Genomic DNA, 23,306 nt, shown 5'->3' on the forward strand with positions numbered 1-23,306 from the left:
GATTTTATGGCAGGCTGCTAATCTTGCAAAACAGTTCACCTGTTGCAGCAACCATATTTTGCAGCCTTAGCTGCAGGATTTTTTACCTTTTTTTTTCCCCTACTCTTTCTTTTCAAATATATTGAAGTGCTAGGTTTGACTACAGTGGAATGAATTGCTTTATGGTTTTGACATACAACTGGGTATTCTTGCAGTGTGACTGGATAGTCCAGACCTTCACAGGCAGAAGAAGATAAATTGCACCCTTTTCAAATGTCACCCTTAGGAAAAAAAAAAAGCCTCTAGGTTTATCTAACTGAATAACTTTTACTTTTGATTTTTATATTCTGCTCTGTGTGTGCCAGAAGTATGTCTACTCCTAAAATTACTGAAATAGAATGTTGACTCAACTTGATCTATGGAATATAAAATGTATCAATAATTACTGAAAATATTTAGACAGATGTTTAATTTATGAGCCAATGTTCTTCAGATCCATTTATGTATAATTAAAAGTGGTGGTGTATCCAGCTGTTCTATCATCAGGAGGTCCTGTTGGCATGGGTAGGGCATCCTATCTCCATTATCTGCTCCTGTCTCTTTTCATTCCCACTACTAGAACTCCTTAAAATTCGAAATCAACACAGCTTGCAAATTTAAATTCAGTGCTTTGTAAGATTAATTCAAAAAATGTATTAAACTATAATTTTGAAGCTGATGCGAACATTTAAAGGAAAGGGGCTTTATCTGCTATTCATTTAATGCAGCACAAAATTAACATCTGAATCAAACAGCAAAATTTTAGTAAATAAGATGCAGCATTTATTATGAGGCCTCATTATTCCATATGCATAGTAATATTTTCAAAGTGTAATTTTTTCTTCTTCCTAAGCTGCTCAAAATGTTTCCCCCTGTTTTTCAACAAGGCATTGTGTGTTGATGTTTGTAATTAGATCATTTGCATACAGTCATTGTCATTAGAAAGTTAGTGTTTTCAGTGGTTGCAGTTGTCTGAGTTATCCAAAGCTTTCTCATTTAGAAATATTTGAAATTATAATTTAGGTCACATAGTTTTTGCGCTATCCATTATTTGGAGTGTTATTTCTCACATGACTGCTTCTCAAGCTTAAGCTTGTTTCACTGTAAATAATTTTGTACTTTTCCATTTTAGTGGAATTCTAACTGTAGAGTATTTTCTTTTAGGGAATGTATAGTTGCAAGCTATTTATGTGAGGTACTGTATCCAGAGCCATGTGTACCCAGTTGCTATGGAGACACCTGTCATCCTGTCTTCCTAGGAAAGTGATAGTCCAGCCTGGCACCAAACATGCCCAAAGCAGTGGCGTGCAGAAAATTTGCTAGCAGGTACAAAACCTGTGTCACTGGCTTGAGAGATGTGTTCTGTAAATTCAGGAAAGGAAGGTAAAATCCTAAAATAACCAAACCCTATGCACTTTGGCTTACCTCCAGGAGGTTATGTTCCCCTCTGTCCAGTCCTGACAATAATCCAGTTGCCAAACTTCAATTAGGATTGTCTGTAGAGACTGTACCCTATGCAAGTACTGTCTCCAAAAGGGCTCCTTGCACGTCTCCTGTATCAAACATGAGCTGGAGGAACAAAAGGTAGAAACTGTCTGCAGTGTTTGTGAAGCTGCTTAAAAGGAAGGAAACTGATGTATAAGGCTTTAATTTTCAAAGTCCTCCTCTTTAAGTGGCATTACACTGTTGGAGGACTTTGCTCTTCCTAAAAAAGACATTAAAAGTGGTTAGAGGCACTTTATATTCCAATGATGCTGTCAAAGACATCCCAAACATTGTTGCAAGGTCTCTGCCCACTTTTCATGAATGTATTCAAGGGAGGGTATGGTGTATTTCTCTCTCTCTGTCTCTCTCTTTCTGGCTTTTCTCTGCAGTGGATATGAGCCAGAGAAATGTCTTTCCTGGTCAATGCAGTCTCTTGTTTGAGGAAATGAAGTAAAGTGCGTCCCATTAAATTATTTCTTTCATTCTAATTTCAGTGACTTTGCTTTTGGAAAGGATACACACTTTGCCAGCCATGTAATAAGAAAAACCAGTCTGTACTGAATAGGAATCAAGCTTTAGGGATGGGAAAGTAACACAATATTAAGAAAGCTTCAGCAGAGGTGAAATTTGCTTCAAAATCGTGATTTTGGTACACTGAATATATACTTTCCCTTTTTAAGACAGAGAGGAGCTTGCTGTATAAATTTTTAGCACTTGCTAAATCAGTTTGATGTCACATTTTGCTTGTCACATGATTGGAAAATGTAAAATACACAAGGAATAGACAACAGAACAGGTCCGGAAAATTAAGTAGCTTTTCTTTTATTCTTACAGTTTAGCATTGCAAATGTTTCTGGTACTTGTGTATTCCGGTCTGGTGAGACTCTCCTCGAAAGGGTCTGAATCCAAGGAACCAGACTTACTGAGCAAAGAGGCTTCTCAGGACTGTATCCAATGCAGCTATCAGACTAGGGCAAGTTAGTGTTTTGCATGGCACAGGCTATTGTTTAGAGTGTCTGTGAGATGAGAGGAATAAATTTTGTAAGGTAAGACAAGTTGAACCATCTATGATCAATTCAGAAAATAAAACAATATTCTCCCATGTTAATATAATCTGATATGTTAAACATTCCTAGCCTTCAGGCTCACTAGGAAGAAGCTGCACCTCTCACTCTGATTAGACAGAGAAAAATTCTAGAAGATCTCTCTTTTACTACAGATGTGTTCTGAGAGGGAGAGTAATTTTGATTGCACAAAAAAAGTTACCTAGTGTGCCTGACAACTGTCTGGTCAAATTTTGCTGCTTCTGAGATGATGTGTTTGCCTCAGTAACCTTGATAAGGTTAGTTTCAGACAGGGCTGTGCTCCATGCACCAGGACATGCTGGGAGCTACCTGGCTGATGAGTGGCTTTGCCAAAAAAGGCCCTGAGGGGTCCTAGTGGACACCAAGTTGAGCATGAGACAGAAATGTGCCCTTGTGGCAAAGAAGGTAACCAGTGTCCTTGGCTGCCTTAGGAGGATGAGTGTTGCCAGCAGGTCAAGGTGATCTTTCTCCTCTTCTCAGCACCGGTAAGGCCGCACCTCAACACTGGCTCCAGTTCTGGGCTTGTTAGTTCAAGACAGATACAGATATTGGAGGGGGTCCAGAAAAGAGCCACTAAGATGATGAAGGGAACATCTCTCCTTTGAAGAAAGGCTGAGAGCTGAGACTGTTCAGCCTGGGGTAAAGAAGGCTTCAGGAAGGAAGTCATCAATCTGTACAAACACCTGAACAGAAGGTGCAAAGAAGAGGGAGTCAGATTCTTTTCAGTGGTGCCCAGGGAAAGGACCAGAGCCAGTGGACACAAACTGAAACACAGAAGGTGCTGTAGGAACACCAGGAGACACACCATTACACCATTACTGGGAGAGTGACTGAACATTGGAACAAGTTTCCCAGAGAGACCATAGGTTCTTCTTTCTTAGAGATATTCAAAAGCTACCTGGACATGGTCTTGGACAGCTTGCTCAGTGTGGCCCTCTGTGAATTGGACAAGGTGGCCTCCAGAGGCCCCTGCCTACCTCCACGCTTCTGTGATCCTTTAAAGGTGCCTGCCATGCATGGTTAGGGCATATGTCTAGTGCTGATGCATTACATCCTGGTTTGTGAACAGGTTGGAGATTGGAAACAGACACAGAGTAATCTTGCATCTTAGTTATGTTGTGTAAGAGAGATTGCAATTCCAGATTCTCATTATTTCAGGCTAGCGAAGATCATTCAGAAGTGTCACATCGCATCTCATTTCTGTCTTTGAGATGTTTGGCTGTGCAAATCATATGGCTTTGACAAGTAATCCCAACACATGCACAGTTCTGAGATGCTGAAAAATACAGCTAAAACTTTGCTACCACAGGTTTGGTATTTCTGATTTGTGAAGTAAAAGCAAAGTTCCCCTTGTGCTGCTTCAGTTCATAGCAAGTACATATCACTACTTCCCCTCAGCCATGGAATGGCCAGAAATCCATCTGCTGTACAGTCAAAGTGCTCCTGGAGGGCAGGAGAGCCAAATGCTTTCTACCCATCCCAGATCTGCTCCGAACATACCAGCAAAACTGGGCACTCCATCCACCATGTCACATGAGCTTGAACCTCAGCAACTCTCACCAGGCATGAAGAGAGGTTTTCAGGCTGCATGGTGCTGCCAGGCCCACGGTCCCTCCCAGGATGTGCAATCAGCTTCACTCTTGTCCCTGATTTCTCAAAATGCCTTGTCCAGGGAGGTGAGAGGGAGCTCTGCTGGAGGGGTGATTCTCATTCCCTCCCTTCCAGACCAGTTTGAAATGACTTTCCTGTTGCTGTCATGGAAATGGTGCCTGGAGTCACAGAAGAAGGAGTATGTGGCATTCAGCTGCTGCCAGGTATGGGGAGGAGAGAGGCCTTATTTTACCCAGTCCAAATTCCCAGTGGGGGAAGAGATGTTAGATTTAAGATGAGGAGGCAGGGTAAAGAGCTGTATGGCTCTAAACTGCAGCCTGGAAACCATATCTGGAAATTAATTTGAATTGCCTCTCTGCCATTAAATTCACTTAAAACACTGAGTTTAAAATTCTGCATGCATGGCTTGTTTCCATTTACTTTGCCTTTCCTTTTCAATACTGTGACATCATGACCCTTTTTTTTCCTGAAAAGGGAACTGCAACTCCTCCCTGCTTAGCCTGCATTTGGAATCAGGGGCTTTAGTGTTATGCATTGTTTGAGACAGGTCTTGGACCTGTTATCAACACTGCTAGAAGGTTCCTAGCAGGAACCCAGTTCCACAGGGATAGGTGCAGTTTTGATGACTGTTTTGCTGTAATAAAGACTTAAATTGCAGGTGACTTTCACAACAGTATCAATGAAATATTCTGATTGAAGTCATACAACAAATTTATTCATTCATTCATTATTTCTACTCATTCTCTCTTCCCTCTTTTTCCCCCTGAATCAATGACAGTAACAATGATTCCTATGGCTCTCTTATTTTACAATTGTATCATAGGAATAATTTTGATATTCCTTCTGTAAAGAGCATCCCTGTAGAGATGCTTCTCTCTGTTTTTGTCTACTGACAGTTTCCTTGACATCATTTTGGTGGCAAATGAGTAGTCTTTGAACTGAAATCTGTGCTGTAATTGTGGAAGCAGCACAGTTGTCTTAGTGCGGCATGGTAATTCTGGAGTGCAGCAAGTGTTGCTTGTGTGTTTGAACTTCCAGAGGCATAGTCACAAATCTAGTCCAATATATTTAACTATTCAGAAAGATTATAGATTCGTACTACTCATTGTATTACTTAAAATGAGTAGTACAAATCTATAATCTTTCTGATTGATTGTTTGAGAACTCAGTAGTAAAATCTGTTTAGTGTCTTATTGAAAGAATAGCGTGGATTCCCAGTCTGGATTTTTCAAGGATGAAAATCTATTCTTCTGTAGAAAAACCTGATACATTATGTTTTCTGGTATCTGTTTGGTGGTAATAAATGTATGTTTCACTACCAAGAACAGCCATTGTTGGTTGGATGAACTGTCTTCAGTGATGACATCAAGTGTATGCTGACTAAAGAGTAACAGCAGGGCCATAATATGTAATATTGACTTCTAATACTCAAAAGCCACCTGTTTTCAGGTTTCCACGACCCAGCGAAGTTATGATGTACTTAGTAACCATCACAACCATGCCTGTTACATAAAGAGTCATCTTCTTTCATCTGTTTTCAAGTCAGTAGAGTGTTTCTGGGTCAAAATCAGAGCTATTGAGAGAAATCTCATGGTGTCTGCTATGGACCTAGGTGAGGAAGAAGAGGTGGATCAAACCTTCACTTCCAAGAGGCCTCAGGCTCTGGTTCTTAAGGGGGAATTCAGCCACTCTGGTACTGGGAAAACAGCACAATGGTGCATAATAATCTGGGACATTTCCAGGATGTGTTGAGAACAGCTTCTTCATGTGGTTGTGGATGGACCAACCAGGAGCTGTGCTCTCCTGGGCTGAATGTTTACCCTGTTGGAAGATAAAAATGTCAACAGCAGCTGCAGAGACTGTAAGAGCATAGAGGCCAAAGACTTGAGGAGGACAAGTGATCAAATAAAGACCTGAACTTCAGAAAAGCAGATTTCAACTCAGGGAACTTCTAGGAAGGATCCAATGGGAACCTGTCTTGGATGGCAAAGAAGCTCAGGAATGTTGGGAGATTTCCCAGTGCAGCTGCTTCTTGAAGTACAAAAGAGCAGTCTATCCCCCTAAGCAGGAAAAGGAGCAGACATAAAAAGAAATCAGTTGGAAAGGCACCAAGCTACCAAAAGAGCTCAAATGAGAAAAGGAGCACTGGAGCAGTGCAAAAGGGGACAAGCTTCCACAGATGAATAGAGAGGTACTGCTTCAGTGTACAGAGATGCAATTAGGAAGGCAAAAGCTCAGCTGGAACTCAAAGCAGCAAGAGATAATAAGAATAACTTAAGAGTTTCTGCAAGTATGTTAGCAAGTAGGAGTACAAGAAAGATACAGCTCTGCTGCTGCTAAGGGCCAGCGAGTTCATCAAAAATGGCACAGAAAAGGCTGAGGCATTCGGCCTCTCCTCTTGGGTAATGTCAGGCCCCAAAACTCTGTGTCAAAAAGAAACAGCAAAGCAAATGGCAAACCACTGATAATACAGAAGGGTCAAGTGTTGTTGCCCTTCAGCCCTACGGTCCCCCATAACTTTTTTTTGTTGCCTAACTTTGTTGACCTGTTGCTCATTCCTTGTTTCAAGTCATTCTATATCTTTTAAACAGTGGAACATGGCACCAGAACTTCACTGGTGGACACCTTCAGCTGAGAGAATTTACCATTTATTTCCTGATTTGACTTCCTGTTTAAGAAAAACTTATCCATGTGGAAGCCTTCTAGATAACTTGTTCATGTTTATGTTAGAGGCCACAAATTCTCTTCTATGTTACAGACTGATAATTTTTCCAGTAAGACTATCTGGCTTGCTGGTCTATAGTCTTCTATATCCCCCTGAAACTGGCATTACATTCAATGTCTTATAATTTTAAGCTGTGTATTTCTTAGTTTCTTAGAACTATTGAGCAAATACCATCTGATCTTCAATTTGCTACAGGTTGTTTTGTCAGTTTGTTTCATGACCTATTCACTTCAATTTCGGTCAGATCCTCTGATAAGACTCCCTCAGTGATTTCTTAGCACAAGAATTTCCCATAAAATAGTAAAAATTTCCATGAGGGATTAATTTGGTTTCTCTTCAGTGAGCCCTTTTATATCCTCACCAGTGGTTTTACAGGCTCTCCAGGCAGATTCTTGCTCCTGATGCATTTGGAGAAATATTTGTTGGTTGCTTTGATGCTTTTGGCTATTTGTCCTTTAAAATCAAATTGTGTTGTCTTGTATTCTTGTTTAACCTGTCGACATTTACGCTATTGTATTTTCTTCATTTGAAGATGATTTCACCTTTCAGAAAAAGGGCTTTTTTTAGTAACAGCTTCCTTTGCCCTTACTAACTTTCTGTGTCTTGACCTTTTCTTGATACACTGCCTTGATTCTGTACATTCATCATACACTTCCAACAATTATTTTCCCTGCTGTCTATAAATACTTTACTTTTAGCTTTAAGCAAATTTTTTGATATTTTTTTCTTAAAATTTTCTCTTTTTATGTGGCTCCTAACTGGCAGATGCTCTGCTTTCTGTGGGGATGTTGGATTCAAAGACAGAATGATCACTAAGGCTGGCTTCTCAGCTGCAAGATGTGAAACTATCTTGCTTGACCAAGTCAAGAATTTAATCTTTTCTTGTGGGCATCCCAAGCATCTGTGTATGATACTATCTAAACTTCAGCTTATGTGCCACCTTTTCATGTTACTTTCTTTCGTTTTCTGTACCAAGTGTTGGGGTAATTGAAGACTCTCAGAACTATTGCATTTTGTACCCATCTTTCAAACTACATCTCTGACAACTCAGTACTGCATCAACCCAGATATCAACTCATAAAAGGAATTTTTATTCAGTGAGATTGTTTCTTTTACTGGTTCTAAACTCTTTCCCTACCTATCCTTGCCCATACTATAAATGTTACCCTGAAGTACATGTTCCTTACCTATTTGTTTTCAAACAGGTGATTTTTAGACTATAATTTCATTATGAAAACGTTTTTACTTTGTTGAAAAGATGAGCTATTCATACCAGAAATTAGGAGAATAAGATCATAATGATACTTCTTAAAACTAACATTTTCATTACTAATTGCTTTTTTCTTTCATAAGGAACAATATGAATCTGTTGGGAATTTCATGAAACTGTGGTATTTCTTTAGGGTAGCCAGAAAAGGAATGAATTGCCTAATTATTTTACTAGTTCTCTTCTTTGTAATAAAAGATATAATAAAAGAGGAAATATTCAAAAGCTATTAAAGTTAACTGCTACTGCCATAGAATCATCTGTGAAGAAAATGTGCAAATCTCAAGGGTTTGCAGTCCTTGAGTTCAAATTTTTTTTAGCCCATACTGGCAATTTTTTTCTTTAGCACTTAATAGGACTTAGTAGCAGAAGTAAATTAATTATTTGACTAATCATTGTACTGTCAGCTAGAATACTAGAATTTTCGTTAATTAACATCTTTGTATTTGAGCTGAATTTACAGTTTTGATGCAATCCTTTATTTATTTGAAACTCCATCCACATTCAGTTAGTGTTGCAAACTGCCTCAAGTGTGCAGAAAATCAAGCTTCTAAGTTGTTAGTCTCAATACAAGAAAAAAAATCCTGTAGGTATTGATTTGCATGGGCTAGGTTGTCTTAAAAAAAAGGGCCCATCTTGCTTTGTTAGATGACTTTTGAATCTCTTAGAAACTTGCTAATGACCAGCTTTTTAATAGCTACTCATGGAAGTATTCAGATCTAGTATCTTAATTAATTCAGAAATTCAGGGATTATTGGAAATTATGGAGTGTGTTCTTGGATATGCTGTACTTACAGTCTATGTGTTGAGAAATAATTTTTTTCTTATAAGATGAGGAAAATCAAAAGAAAAAATTATTCACCAGAATAGTTTCCTAAATTCAAGTAGGAGAAAAGAAAGGGAATAGTTGGCTGCTCATTTAGACCATTTTGGACAAGTGTAAAGCTAATGATTTATCGTGCTGGTTCTCCATCTGTTCCCAGTGCCTAGGATGATGTGTATTCTCTGGGAGGGAGAACTAGTTCAGAGGCATATAGACAGGGAATTGCAGAAGTCCATGAATAAAATGCTGGAGAAGACTTCAGATCTCTAAGCATGTAGACAGGCTGGTCAAGAAGTTGTGTGTGTCACTGGTGTGCACATGTGTTGGTGCGTGCTCTGACAGCTCTGCAGCTATTGCTGGCATCTTGGCACACTGCCCAACAGAGCACAGATCTAATCAGATAAGAAAGGGGAACTGGAACCTGAGGATGTTGTCAGAACCAAAAAAGGCTTTCTTAATGCTTCAACATCTAGGATATTTTTTAGAAGTTTCACATTTTGTGACCATGTTGTACAACTTCCTTTGCTTTTCACACTTCTTTAAACTATACAAATATATGTATAATTAAGCATCTTCCATCTTCAATAAAATGACTGCTGATATGTACTGGAAAATCAAGGTAAAAATCCGTTAGTCCACAGTTTTGTCTTGTATGTTAGATTTGCTGAAAATCTAATAGTCAGGCTTCAAGAGCTGCTACTGTAAATGGAATTACCTTCTTCCACTTAGACATATGGTTGGACAGCTAGAAGTAAATGAGAATTACAAGCTCAGGCCAGTGTAAGACTGAGGAGTCAGAGTCTGTTACTAACCTGCAGCCCTACTTCTCTTGCTCTCCTTGGAGAAGGCCTACCACTTTGATGATTTGTTTTGCTCTCACATTGAGCTTTATGAATGAACAGTAAGCCGTAAAGCAGGTCAAAGTTAGTAAGGTAGAAAGTCAATTTTATCTAACATCCTCCTTGAATTGCTGCTGCAGAGGGTAGAGAAGCGCAGCACTTACATTAGAAAGCTCATAGCAGTCCTAATCCTGTCCTAACACTCTGAAGTTTTTACTTAGAGTTTATTGCTTTATGGATAGAAGTAGTTTGCATGGCAGGAAGTGGAATAGCACGGCAATCATGGTGGGTGATGAACCATTGGGAGTGTTGGTAAGGGATGTAAAAACTAATGAGAAGAAAAGAGTAGCTTAAAGACTGAAGCTGAAGATAAAACAGAGAAGAAAAAATGGGATAAAAAAGGACCATTTGAAATTTTAAAAACTTTGGTGATTATGTTGGAAAAGAAATAATGCAATTTCCCTAGGAACAGAAGTCCAGGCAGTTGGGCAATGTGCCTTCAGAGAGCAAGGCCTGCCTGCAATTCACAGAGGAACAGGGCAGTATGCCTAGAGAGCTAAAACAATGCCATGGAATGCAATTGTCACTGTATTTGTATGAGAATCCTAAACATAGAAAATAAAATAGGGCCCTATTTCTATAAAAGTTGTTAAAGGCATAAAAGGGACTTCTTTGAAGTAATCCTACATGAAAATGAAGGAATAGTTTATTTTTAAACACTGTAATCAGCCAAACTAGTTCTTTATCCCATAAATGATCCATATGCATAATAGCCTACATGCCATGCTAATCTCTTGTAAAGAAGCATGGGATGACTAAAACAGTCAAATCAGGTGGAGGAATAAGCTAATAGGCTGATAAAATACAAGCATTTACATCAAGTGAAATATGTCTGTATGTAATCATCATGATCAGGGAGTTTGGTAACCTCTGATCTAGTCAATAACCTTGGTATAAAGACTTGAAAAAAATATTCAGAGCTCATCAGTTCTAGGATAATAGGATACCTATTCTTGGAGGAAATAGGTTAAAAGAGACTCTGGAGGTCTGCTCCAAGCAAGTCTAGCTTCAGTGTTAGATCAGATGTGAAGATGGATTTTGAAATCTCCAAGAATGGCGATTTTATGTGTACCAGTGTTTCACCTGTTCCAGTGTTTCACTACCCTAATTTTTTGTTTGGTTTTGGATTTTTTTTAATTACTGTTTTTGTTGCTTGTGTTTGTTCTTTCACCTCTTGTTCAGTTAGAATTTACTTCATTGCAGCTTGTCACTGTTGCCCGTGTCTCCTTGCTGCGTATGTCTGGCAAGAGCCTGGTGATGTGATCACTATAACTGCCTTAAAGAAGTGAAAGTCTGTGACAACCAAGCTACAGGCTGGGGGCAGAGCATCTGGAAAGCTGCCCAGCAGAGAAGGACCTGGGGGTGTTGAACATGAGCCAGCTTGTGCCCAGGTGGCCAAGAAGTCAAATGCATCCTGGCCTGTGCTAGCAATAGTGTGGTCAGCAGGAGCAGGGCAGTGATTGTCCTCTTGTACTCACCACTGGTGAGGGCACACCTCAGATCCTGTGTTCAGTTCTGGGCCACTCCCTGCAAGAATGACATTGAGAGGCTGTAGTGTGTCCAGAGGAGGGCAGCAGCACTGGTCAGGGGTCTGGAGGGTCAGTTGTATGAGGAGTGGCTGAGGGAGCTGGGGTTGTTTAGGCTGGAGAAAAGGATACTCAGGGGTGACCTTGTTGCTCTCTACAAGTGCCTGACAGGAGGGTGTTGCAAGGTGAGGAGTCACCTCACCAGTCTCTTCTGGTATCAGAAGTCAGTCTCTTCTTCCAGGCAGCTGGTGAGAGGACAAGGGCACAACAGTCTCAAACTGTGCTGGGGCAGGTTTAGGTTGGGCATCAGAATTATTTTTTTCTCTGACAGGGTTGTTCAGCATTGGAACAGAGTCATCCCTGGAAGTGTTCAAGAAACGACTGGATGTGTCACTTAGTTCTGTGGTCTAGTTGACAGGGCAGTATTGGTCAAAGGTTGGACTTTTTATCTTGGAGGTCTTTTCCAGCCTTGGAGATTCTATAAAATACATCCTCCCTAGATGGTCTCTTCTCCATGCTAAACAAACCAAATTCCTCCACTTTCTGGTTGTACAATGTGTGCATTAATCTTGTGATCATTTTTGTGGCCCTCTGGTGATCTTGCTTTAAAATCTCGTCATGTCTTGTCCTGGTGGCCCAAAGCCAACCACTGTACTCAAGATGCAGTTTAAGGAGTAGCAAATAAAAGGGAATAATTAGTTCAATTGTTTCCTTGTTCTGCTAAGGGCTCTCTTGTTAGTGCAGTGTAATGAGCGGTTGGCCATTGTCACCACAGGAATGCACTGCTAAGTCATAACTTTGTGTCTGCTACACCCCCAGGTCCTTCCTGCGGAGATGCTGTACTGTTACATGGCATTCCATCCTCTCTGCAGGACTGTTTGTTTTTCTTTTATCAGCTTTATGACACTCTTGTCGGCCTATTCTTCCAGCTTGTCAAAGTTCCTCTGAATGGTAGTCCTGCCCTTCAGTGTATGAATTGCTTCCTTCAGGTTGGTTACCTGGAAACTTGGACTTGCTTATAGGTGCAGACATCTTTCCACTAAGATTCTGCAAGAACATACATACCCACCACTGAGTTTCTGAATCTGCTGCCTCTCTGCTTACATAATTACCTTTCTGTGAGCTTTTTCCCTCACCCCACGTTATTCACTATAATGGAATCAGGAAACAATCCCGTGAAAAAGGATAAGAACAGAACAAATGAAAATGCAGACCAACAATAGAGAGTGTAGAGAATGTGAAAGGTATTGATTGGTACATTCTAAAGCCCAGTTTCAAAGCTTTTGAACAACATTTAGTGTCAGATGTTTAGGGGCATTGCTAGTGGTGTTTTTTTCCTGTTTAGAAAGCATGAAGACACTCTGTTTTCCTTCTATTTACAGGATGGGTTGTCAGGTCTGGTTTGTGTCTGATGCTATCTGTCCCTATGTTTCTGCCAAGTTAGACTTTCCTGGGTTTTGCTGTTTTCCTTAGGAAGTACGTGCTCCAGATTTGCTGCTCATGTGTGGTTGGTACTGTAGGTTAAAAATAGTTTGTTGCCGACATGGCTCTGAGTAGTGGCATTCAGTAGAATGTACAGATGTGGAGTATATGGAATTGTGCATGATGCTATAGGATGTGCCTAGGAATATTCACATATTTGTGATGTTAATTGAGGTAAAGTTTTTCTTGTTTAACAGGTTACAAAAAGGTAGAGCCAGTGCTGTACACTTTTACAGCCTGTGTACTTTTTGAAGTTCTGTGGTTTCTAACATATTCCTCTGACAGACTTCAATCTCAGAGACAATTTATTTGTTTGTGTAGCTGTAATCAGGTTTCCTGTATTCATCTCACCAGGGATTCCTACCCTGGATTATCAGTGCTGTTATTTGTCTGTATTTCAAGATTCAAATGATCACCAGTGCCCCAATTAGGTTTTGTGTAGCATATTTGCAATCAAAAGCTAGACACTTCTCCTTTTTTAATGTCATGACCTAAAGATTCTTAGGAACCCAATAATTTTGCAAGCCTCTTGTGCCTAAATTTAGATTTTTTAAGGATTTTTTGTTCGTGTTTTTTTTGTTGTTTTTTTTTTTAACTGCTTTTTACTGTCACTACTGATTTTGCTGTCTTTTGCTTAGCATTGATACACATCTCTTTGTGGAAGAATTGAAGGATTACATTAAGATTGTAAAGGACAAAGTAAAACGAGATCAACTCCAAATACCAGCCAAATTTCTTTTGCCCTATTTTGCCCTTCCCAACATTCAAATGGGTCTATACAGCAGATGGCCCATCAGATGTAAAGCATAAAACATAACAGAATACCCTCTGGTTTGGTGTGCCCTGAGCTCAGGAGTTCCTAACTTGTCCAAAGGCTGTGAAGATTTCTTGCTTGCTTGTTCATTGTTTGGACCACTGTGAAATGTTATGACCTGACTCAAGTCTTATATTGTGCTTGAAGCTTTGGTGGCTGCAGAGGATAGATAAAATACAAAACTCATGCTGATAATGAAAGTACATTGAATTGCCATCTATGGAATAATGAATTATTTTTACAAAATAAACCCCACCATGTTTGTGGACAAATACCACTTTTAAAACATAAATTACTTCAGGCCCTAGCAGGTAAATACTTTGTATCACTTCAAAACAATATGATAAGGTTATCATGAAGTTCCTTCCCTTTCCAAGTTGCTCTCTTGAGTGGTTTCTCTGGATTACTCAAATCATTACCTCTGATCTCTGGTGGCTTCCCACTCCCGCACCCCCTCCTGGTGCCAAGTGCCAGGACTGCCATGCTAGTCACTGCACTTTGTAGTGCCTTTGTGTGGGCACTTGCTTTGGCATTATTGCCCTTTGCAGCACAGTCCTTGAGGCTGCTCCTGACATGTTATTATGTAAATTAATTTTGATGTTGCATTGTAGTTTCTGCTGTTCTTCATTCTGCAATTGTCTTGACAACAGATTTGCATAATCAGTGAGTAGGAATTTGTTTTTAATTTTGATGTTCTGATTAGCTTGATTCAGAGAAATAATAGAAAGTTGTGAAGATAACACAACATGGCATGAACTGGTGAGAATGATTGTAAACACAACAAATAATACAAATGATGGAGTCAGGTTCAGTGATTATTTTTATAAAATGTAAGCAAGCGCTATTTCTGGTTTCTGTCTACTTGCACTATGACAGCTGCTTGAAATCTAAACATATGGATTTATTCAAATATTAGTCACTCTCACTGCTTCCCAAGCAAAGACAAGGAAGCTTATTAATTTGTTTTCTGCCAGGATTTCTTGATATGGAGGGAAAACAGATTCACAAATCGTACTTGAATTCTTCTTTCCTTTTTTCAGTCCAAAGGCAACCCTGTGGACCTGCACCTTTTTCATGGGCATGAGGGAATACCAAAGAAAACTGCTTATTAAATTCAATGTAGAGGACAATCTTGAAGTTATAATTGTTTGGTTCTGCACATATCCCACCTCCCCAACTTTTGTTTCCTTTCTTTCATTTCTAACTTCTGGTGGCACCTGACAGAAGATAATTAAGTAAGAAATAGTAGCAATTAAAAAGCTAGTAGTGAAGTTCCTGTTCATGTTTTCTTGCCATTTTCATGTGTTAGAAACCCAGGGCTATTTCTTTCTTAAGTGATCAAGTACATCTTTGCTTCCTGCTTGAGGAGTAACATAGATACAACTGCCCTTTTCTAATCATCTCTGCAGGGCAGGACTTAAATTATGTGGGCAGTGAAACCAGAAAACATCAATTTGTACGTCTTAAGAACAGAAGAGTTTCCTCAATAAGGAACCAGGGAGAGAGAGAATGAGAAAAACTCCTTAAACCAATCAATTTAGGGCATTTGCTGGAGTAGCACTTTGTGTAATAGGACTGAAAGAGATTTAGTGGAGGATGAGTCATGAAATACACTAGGAAATGAAAGAAAGATGGAAGGCAGAAGAGAACAGAAAGCTGTAAGTAGGAAAAAAAAGACAGAGTGAAGAGTAGAAAAGTATGTTTTAGAGACTAGAATAATGAGAAAAAAAATCTTCTGGGGACAAAGTAATCTTAGCTAAAGGGTATTTGTTGAGGAAATGCAGAAGTTTCTGGAAATGTTGTCAATCAGAGTAATTAACTGAAGGAATAGAAAGCATAGAAAAGTATGAGAAGACATACAATCCAGAGAGCTGAAGAAAGGAAAAAAAAAGCAGAATAATACTACTTTTGAAGTATTTCTGTAAAATAGGATTGAGGCATTTCTGTATTTAGTTGGCTTGGGATAGCATGGACAAAAGGGAGAAACTAGAGAACCATCGTTTGCACCCCTACTAGACTTAAAGAGCACAAGGAACTGAACTTTTTTGTCTAGGAAAAGGCAAGTGGACAACATGGAGAGTGTTGAGCATTTGTTCCTGAATTCTTGGTGCTTAACATTCTCTCAGCAGCATTGAGGGGACAGCCCCACCTCCTCACTGGGCAGGTAAGGCAAATGCCCATTCTGAGCCATGGCAAAGAGCACTCCTGACCTGCCTCACCTGGGATGGTGAGAGCTGAAGTGACTGGGTGAAAATCTATGCTAAGCACCTAAATTTGCATTGTTGAGATAGACTCAAGTGGCTTAAAAATGTAGTGGCACAGAATAGCTGGTAAAAGTTCTGCTTGTATTTTGAAAGTAAACATAATGCTCAGTTAGATTTTCTTGGGTATTTTATTAGTATATTAACACTATCATAATTTCTCCAGCCTTACACACTTTGATTTAAGCATGCTGACATGGCAAATACTCTACCACTTTGATTTTTCATTCTTCAACAATTTAGTAATATTTCTAATAGAATCCTTTCTGCATTAAGGGTTTTATTTTATGCAAACCAGATCTGGATTTGAATAATAACTCTTGGAAAGCTGACAAACTGTCTCTTCAGCTTTTCAGGCAATTGATTCTTCTAGGTGAGAGAAATGCTCTCTGTGAAGGAGGCATATATGAAATAGATGATTATTGTCAGGTGATTTTTGTTAATCATACCTTCAGACAACAGTGAATAAGGTGTTGCTGTACACTACAAAAATGTGCAGAGAATATTATTAACTATTGATTGCTACAGCAGTGTTGACATTTAATGAACAGTGATGTTTTGTTCTTTACACCAATCTGACTTTCAGTGGTATTCTTGTACTCTGTATAGATTTGTTTGGAGTAATAAATTCACACTTAAGCAGGCTTTGTCACATAGTCAGTGGCCATTTAAGTATTCACTGGCTATTTCGTGCTGAATATAACCTATGTAGATGTCCCCCTTTACTCATAGTGCAAGGCAGAAATTATTCCATGACAATAGCAAGGGAAACATAGGAGAGTGATCCAGCTGGATTAAGCAGAATGATGATCAGCTAGTTCCTTCTTACATTTCAGTTATCATTTGCCTCATTTCAGAGATTTGAAAAATTTAAGGCCTTTATTTACCATTGATTACTTGGTCAGAAGTTTTAGGTAGGACTTTGAATGAGCACTTACAAATCCTACTCTATTTCTGTCATTTCTTCCTTTCTCTCAAATATTAAGTCCTTCAATGTCCCTTGGTGGGCATAAGTCACGACTCCAGTAATTTCCAGTGCTGTTCTGCCCAGCAGGACTTTGCTGGGGAGTTATTCAAGGGACTCCCTCCCATACCTCTGAATTAAAGGGGGGTTGTTTTGGAAGAAAATAGAGGGAGAAAGTGATAATGGGTTCATTTGTGTGGATTGGATAAGGGAATTATTTAAGAAAGGGATTCTCAAGATATTTCTCCTTGAGCCTTCAACAAACCTAAATAAAAGGGGCAGGGGAGATGTTTTTGTTTACCTGTGAAAATGATGCAATGTTACTGATCAAAATGAAAGGGCAGCAACACTTGACAAATTACAATTACCATAAAGTTGTTTAAGTTTTTTATTTGATAAAACTAGTGCTACAATATGTGAGGAATGTAGCCCTTTGAGAAATGGTGGCGATTTTAATTATATTGGTTTTCTTTTTTTTTTTTTTTTAATAAAAAATAATCTTTTGTGTATAAAAAAAGCCGCTTTATAAGTACCCTTATAAGCTCCGTGGATAAATCTTATCTGGTAGGACTGGTTTGGTTTCCTGGATAGAATAAAAGAAAATAAATTAAATTAGTGGTAGGAATTTAAGCACAGCTTTTGTCCAAAACTACTTGAGTTTCTCTTCTGCACATCATTAACTGCAGAAATTAAGTTGTGCTCAGGCCCTATCAACATACCTTCCATTTAGTTTATTTCACTGGTGTATACTGTGATGGTTATCTTTTTAAGTGCAGAAACTTAAATTAGATTATCCACAGAACTTAGCATCTTTTTTTATCAGTAACACAAATTGTACTTAATTGTGATCACACTTAGGTCAGTTTGCTAAGATCTCTGTGTTACTGAGAGATCTGCATGAACTCTGTAAGTGAAATTATTTAATATATTTAGAATTTCCTTTCCTGATAAACAGTCTTATTCTATGACATGCATCGTTAGGACAAATGAAGGAACAAGTAGGTGTCACCACAAAAATGTGAACTTTGAATGTGTTAAAAAAAGAAAAAAGGAAACTTTGTTATAAGATACTAAGCTAATAATTCTTGCACAAATTTCATTTTTATGTGCTGAAATTCCTTCTTAATCTCAAGAGAAGTCAAAGCAAATTGTTTAAATTATTGTTTTCAGGAACTGCAGTTTGAGAGACTGACTCGAGAACTTGAGGCTGAACGTCAGATTGTGGCAAGCCAGCTGGAGAGATGTAAGCTTGGATCAGAAACTGGAAGCATGAGCAGCATTAGGTAATGTACAAATTGTTGATATCTTTATAATTGGTAAGCGTTGCTGCTGTTAGGAATTATCACCAAGAACAAGTTTGATTTTTTAAATAAAAATCATATACACTTGGTAGCGTGAGATTTTAGTGGAGTTTGAAAATTTGCATTATGACCTGCTTTTTAAAAAGAAAATTTCCTGCAATTTTGTATCTTCTTTGTTCAGTAAGAAAATAGTAGTCTTATTTGGAATTCATTGATTTGCTGGAGCTTGAATAGATTATCAGCAACTTATTTCCACCACCAATACTGCTGTAATTTTCAGTTGAAGACTTTTAGCTTCCTACTTGCAGAGATTGATAAGTTTTGTGAACCTGTTTAACCATAATTTTATCATTCAAGGTATTAAAAGGTTTGGAATGAATTATGTAAAGCTGCTGACCTGTCTTCAAAATGTCAGATGTATTTTATATCTTCATGAGGAGATAGAAGTCCCTCTCTTTGTTTAAACATTGGTTTACTTTAAGAAATTCTTCTGGTACATTGTTTGGAGGATGATAAGTTTATTTAAGAAATTGTAACAAAAGGAAACTGGTCTCCTGGTGAATTTCATGGAAGTGAAGACTTTGCATTTTTTAGCTTCTCAATTAGTGTGTTTCTTTGTTTTCTCAGTGAACCTAATAAATGGAAGATGATGGTACTTGAGTTTCAAGAATTGAGGATTGTATAGGCATGTGTTCTTTTTTTTATCAGTGGAAATATGAATAGATAATAAGTATAACATGGCAAGCTCAGTGCAAAATTTTATGTGATAATAGTAGCAAAAATTTACAAAAAACAGTGATCACTTCCTCAGTTTAAGCAAGTCAAACTACCCTTCAATCAAGTGAAATGAGTGATTTTTCCATAAGAAGTAACTATTCAGTAGAATGCCAAAGATGTAACAAAAATATGGAATGCAAGTTCGCTTAAAAATGGCAGAAGTCAGAAGAGTCTTTGACAAATTCAGCAGAAGCTGTACGTGAAGTTGACTTAAGTGTATCATTCTTAATAAATCAGGTGAGAATTAACTCCTTAAGATAAACTCTTATTTTATATCATGTCACCATCTAGACTTGTTAACATTAGAGAAAGTTAGTTACTTAAAGTTATTTAAGCATGGCCTATATTGGCATGTCAAGTTTGCTTCTCTAGCATTTTAAATTTTAATTTAAAAATGGTTTGACTGAATTTCAAGAAAGTTATCTGAAATATGTTTGAGTAATACTGAGGTATGTTTAAATAATGCTGTTATTTTAGTATTACTCCAGTCAGTGGTATGAAGGTTGGGAAATTTCTTGCTGTGCAGGAGATGTTTCCTTGGTGAATTTTTTTCTTATTGATAAATTTATACTTTTGAGTTATCAGTGATATCAAGGTCAGATGACTTGGAATGTGTTCTGAGACTCCAGTTATTCCAGAAGTTTAATAATTGGACTGCTAGTCTGTCTGTGAATAACAGAAGGATAACGGAATAGTATAACAGAAGATATTTTAAGCAAATTTTTGATATCTGTAATTGGCCTTGAGATGTTTTACATATGCCGTTTCTAGCATTTAAACTAAATACATATTAAGAAATACCCAAAATACTGTTTTATAGAAAATAACATTGAAAGCTTACAGTTAGATAGCTGTCCTTCGACTTGGCAAGTGATGTGAAGACGAAATAAATAATAATGTAATATTGTTTTTGTTGGGTTGTTGTTTATCCCATATGTATTAAATGAGTAATCTTCTGTCCAAAAAATTCTAAATCCTCACTAGAGGGGCTTAGAACTAATACAAATACAAAATGCAGTCAGGTATCTTTCTGACTGCTGTGGCTGATTTTCCAGTGGTCATTCAGATTTGAGAAAGTTTCTTTAGCATTGTATTCTTTGACATATACTTCATCTATAGTCATTTTTTTAGGGGATTGGGGACTGCGGTCAATAGGAATTTTGCTAAAAAGGACTTGAGTGCATTCTTTTCAGGAACAGGTACTTGGATGTGAACCAAAGGCAGAATCAGTCGCTTCTGATAAAACTGAATAAAATGCTTAGACCACGAGTTAGGACAAAATTTGTGAACTCTTCCCTTCCCCAGTTTCCCTGATGGCAGATACTTACTCAGCCTGCTGAGTATTAAAATTTCATGATACGTGCCATAAGGAGACAAGTCATGTTGTGTGCTGCTCCATTCCTCTGGCTGAAGTGCTTATTCCTTCTGGGCCAGATCTGTCAGTCTGTCACTCCTGTTGGTATTGGGGGGGGGAATTGGATGCCAGCATATCTTTAGAGTTCTTAAGTCTCTGATAATTTTAAGCATATATTAAAGAAATGTACTGTTAGCAAATCCTTAAAACTTTAGGTTACTAGTTCATAGTCTTTATCACTGTTTATCGCTGTTTTGAGCAGTTTATTTGGGTTTTTGTTGTTTTGGGTTTTTTTTTTGAGAAATCCCTAGTGTTTGAACTGAGGAGCATAGCTCAAGCCTAGCCGACTTTTCTTCTTTGAACACAGGCATTTGCAAATTGGTCAGGCAAGAGACTTTTTCTCAACTGAATTTCTACTTACTACTGAAATTGGTAGAAGTGATGTGCCATTTGTTATTGAAAGTCTCTTGAAGAGACTGGCATTTGTGCCTGAGTGCCTGAAGCAATATGCTGAAGTTCATGTATCTTACAAGCAGCAAAAATACAATCTAATAAATTGAATAGCATGGAAAACATACCTGCTTTATGAATGCTTTTTTTCAGTAAAGTTTTCTCCTTTAGAAATGCCTATGTTATTCACACTTTATTACTAGGAAAATTATGTTTTCCTTAGATACAATTTTTGCAAATTCACTGAAAACAAAAGCACAGCAAATCTAATTGATAAACACATAAGATCCCTAATTTCAAGAACATTGACGAAATAGCTGGGATGCATTGTGACATAAGCAGACAGCTGCTGCTGTGTTGGTCAGGTAAATAAAATTGTAAATTATACAGTTTTCCTGTACAGCTATCAGTGTTCTATCTAATTTAGGCTACTTGTTGTGAAGGGATATATGGTAGTCTTTTTAGAGATTTAAAGATTGTCAAATCCAGTAACCTCATGAGAGGCGAGCCTGCTGGAACCTAGACCTGCACAGACTGGAGAAATGGGCTGAATGGAACCTTATCAAGTTGAAATTCATAAATGGTTTGCAAATGCATCTGGGATGGAGTATCCCCTTGTTACAACACAGCCAGGGATAGAAAACAGCCTTGCAGGAAAAGGCCTTCAGGACTTTGGAGGTCTTTTCCAACCTAAGTGATTCTCTGAATTACTGTGATACTTACTTGGGGATTCTCTGAGTCAGCAGTGTGTCCTTGCAGCAAAGGCCAGCTGCACCTTGGGCTGCTGCAGCAAAAGTGTAGCCAACAGATCAGGACAGGTGATTCATCCCTTCTGTTTGAAGGGATACATCTTGAGTGCCCTATCCAGTTTTGGGCATCCCTCTATAGGAAAGACATCATCATGCTGGAGCAGGTTCTGTGCAGGGCTGCCTGGAAGGCAGGTGGCTGGAGGGCACCTGGGGAGTGAAATGAGTCTGAGGAAACAAGGGGTTTTAACTACAAGAGAAGGGTCAGGAGGGGCCAGCTTCTGATTGCAACCAGGTGAAGGAAGGACGTACAGAAGACAGGGCAAGAGTGTTCTCAGAGGTGCATTGGGTAGAATGATAGGTGACAGATGGAAGTTGGAACACAGAACATTCTAAATAGGTGTAAGGTGTTTTTCAGAATGAATTTGGTTAAACATTATCACAGGTTGCACTGATAAATTCTAGAGTTTCCATCTGTAAAATAATAAGGACTTTCTCTTCCCACCTAAATTTTCCTGTGGTTTTTATTACTATTTCTTCATAAATCCTGGGAATAGAATTGTATTAGTATTCCAGTATTCTTTTTTTCCCCATAAAATGACAGGCTCCCCAGGGAACTGGTGATAGCATCAAGGCTGCCAGAATGAAGGAAGAATTTAGATAAGTCAGGCACATGGTCAGATTCTTGGGGCTGTCCTGTGCAGCACCAGGAATTGATGATCTTTGTGGGTCCCTTTTGACTCAGGATATTCTATGATTCTATTCAAGTATTTCAGAAAAAAAAACCCTCTCTTACCTGAACTGGTGAATGTGTTTGCTTTTGCCTGTGAATGTGGGTGTTAAAATAAGAATATAGGTATTAAAACAAAGTTGAAAAATACATGGTTAGTATGGATTCTGGAGCAAAATATGAGCCAAAAGACAAAGATATGTTTGTCATATTATGAGGACAGAACAGGGGTTTTTTAATGCATAGTTTGATCAACAGTCCTGTGTAAAAAACACTGCAGCTTTCAAGTGAAATTTCTACACCATCATACATATTAAATATACATTTCAATACATATTAGAAAATAGTTTAGCCTGCATTGTGGTTCTTTGTCAACTCGAGATTTATCAGTTAAATGTGTTCAATTGTTTCACATTGGTTTGCTTACAGAAATATCTCCAAATGCTACTGGAAAGCTTCTAACTTGAAAACAAAAATTAAAAAATCCTTTAAATTAAATGTAAATTAGAAAGCTAACTTTTAAAAAGAAAAAAAATCAACAATTATTGCAGAGATCAGTATTTTATCATTAGCTATGAAAATGCCAATTACAATGTTTGTACTTATTTTTTAAAAACAAGCCAATAGCATGGCTATCTTTACCAGGATTTTTAAAAGTGATGTTCTTTAAAGAGGTGGGCATTTCACCAGTGGGAAGAGAAGATTTTACTAAACTTTTGTCAGCAAATGCTGTAGCTTAAAATTAATCTCATTCTGTAATGTGTGTTTGCTTAGTAGTTCAGAAGCTGAATAAGCTTTAAGGTTTTTCACACACTGTTATTCATCATTGTGGATTGTGTAAAGCTTAACAATTCATACTTGGATGAACTTTTGTCAACTGAATTAATAAAAAAGTTTATCTAAAATAGAATTAAAAATGGCAATAAAAGCATGCAGGTTTTTGAAAATGTAAGATTCTGAAAATACTAGTCACAAATTCTACAAGTCA

General features: G+C 38.1%; 1 protein-coding gene across 7 annotated transcripts in view; it reads left to right on the forward strand.

Moving 5' to 3' along the window:
- CTNND2 (catenin delta 2) overlaps positions 1–23,306 on the forward strand; it is a 637,277-nt gene that overhangs the window by 230,122 nt on the left and 383,849 nt on the right. For all 7 annotated transcript variants that reach the window (XM_054516522.1, XM_036404384.2, XM_036404386.2 and 4 more), the window contains one exon: positions 18,131–18,243. In XM_054516522.1, coding sequence (XP_054372497.1) covers positions 18,131–18,243 — 113 coding nt within the window. The remainder of the gene's footprint in view (positions 1–18,130; positions 18,244–23,306) is intronic.

Source organism: Molothrus ater, chromosome 1 (genome assembly GCF_012460135.2).
Source record: "Molothrus ater isolate BHLD 08-10-18 breed brown headed cowbird chromosome 1, BPBGC_Mater_1.1, whole genome shotgun sequence".
NCBI lineage: Eukaryota > Metazoa > Chordata > Aves > Passeriformes > Icteridae > Molothrus > Molothrus ater.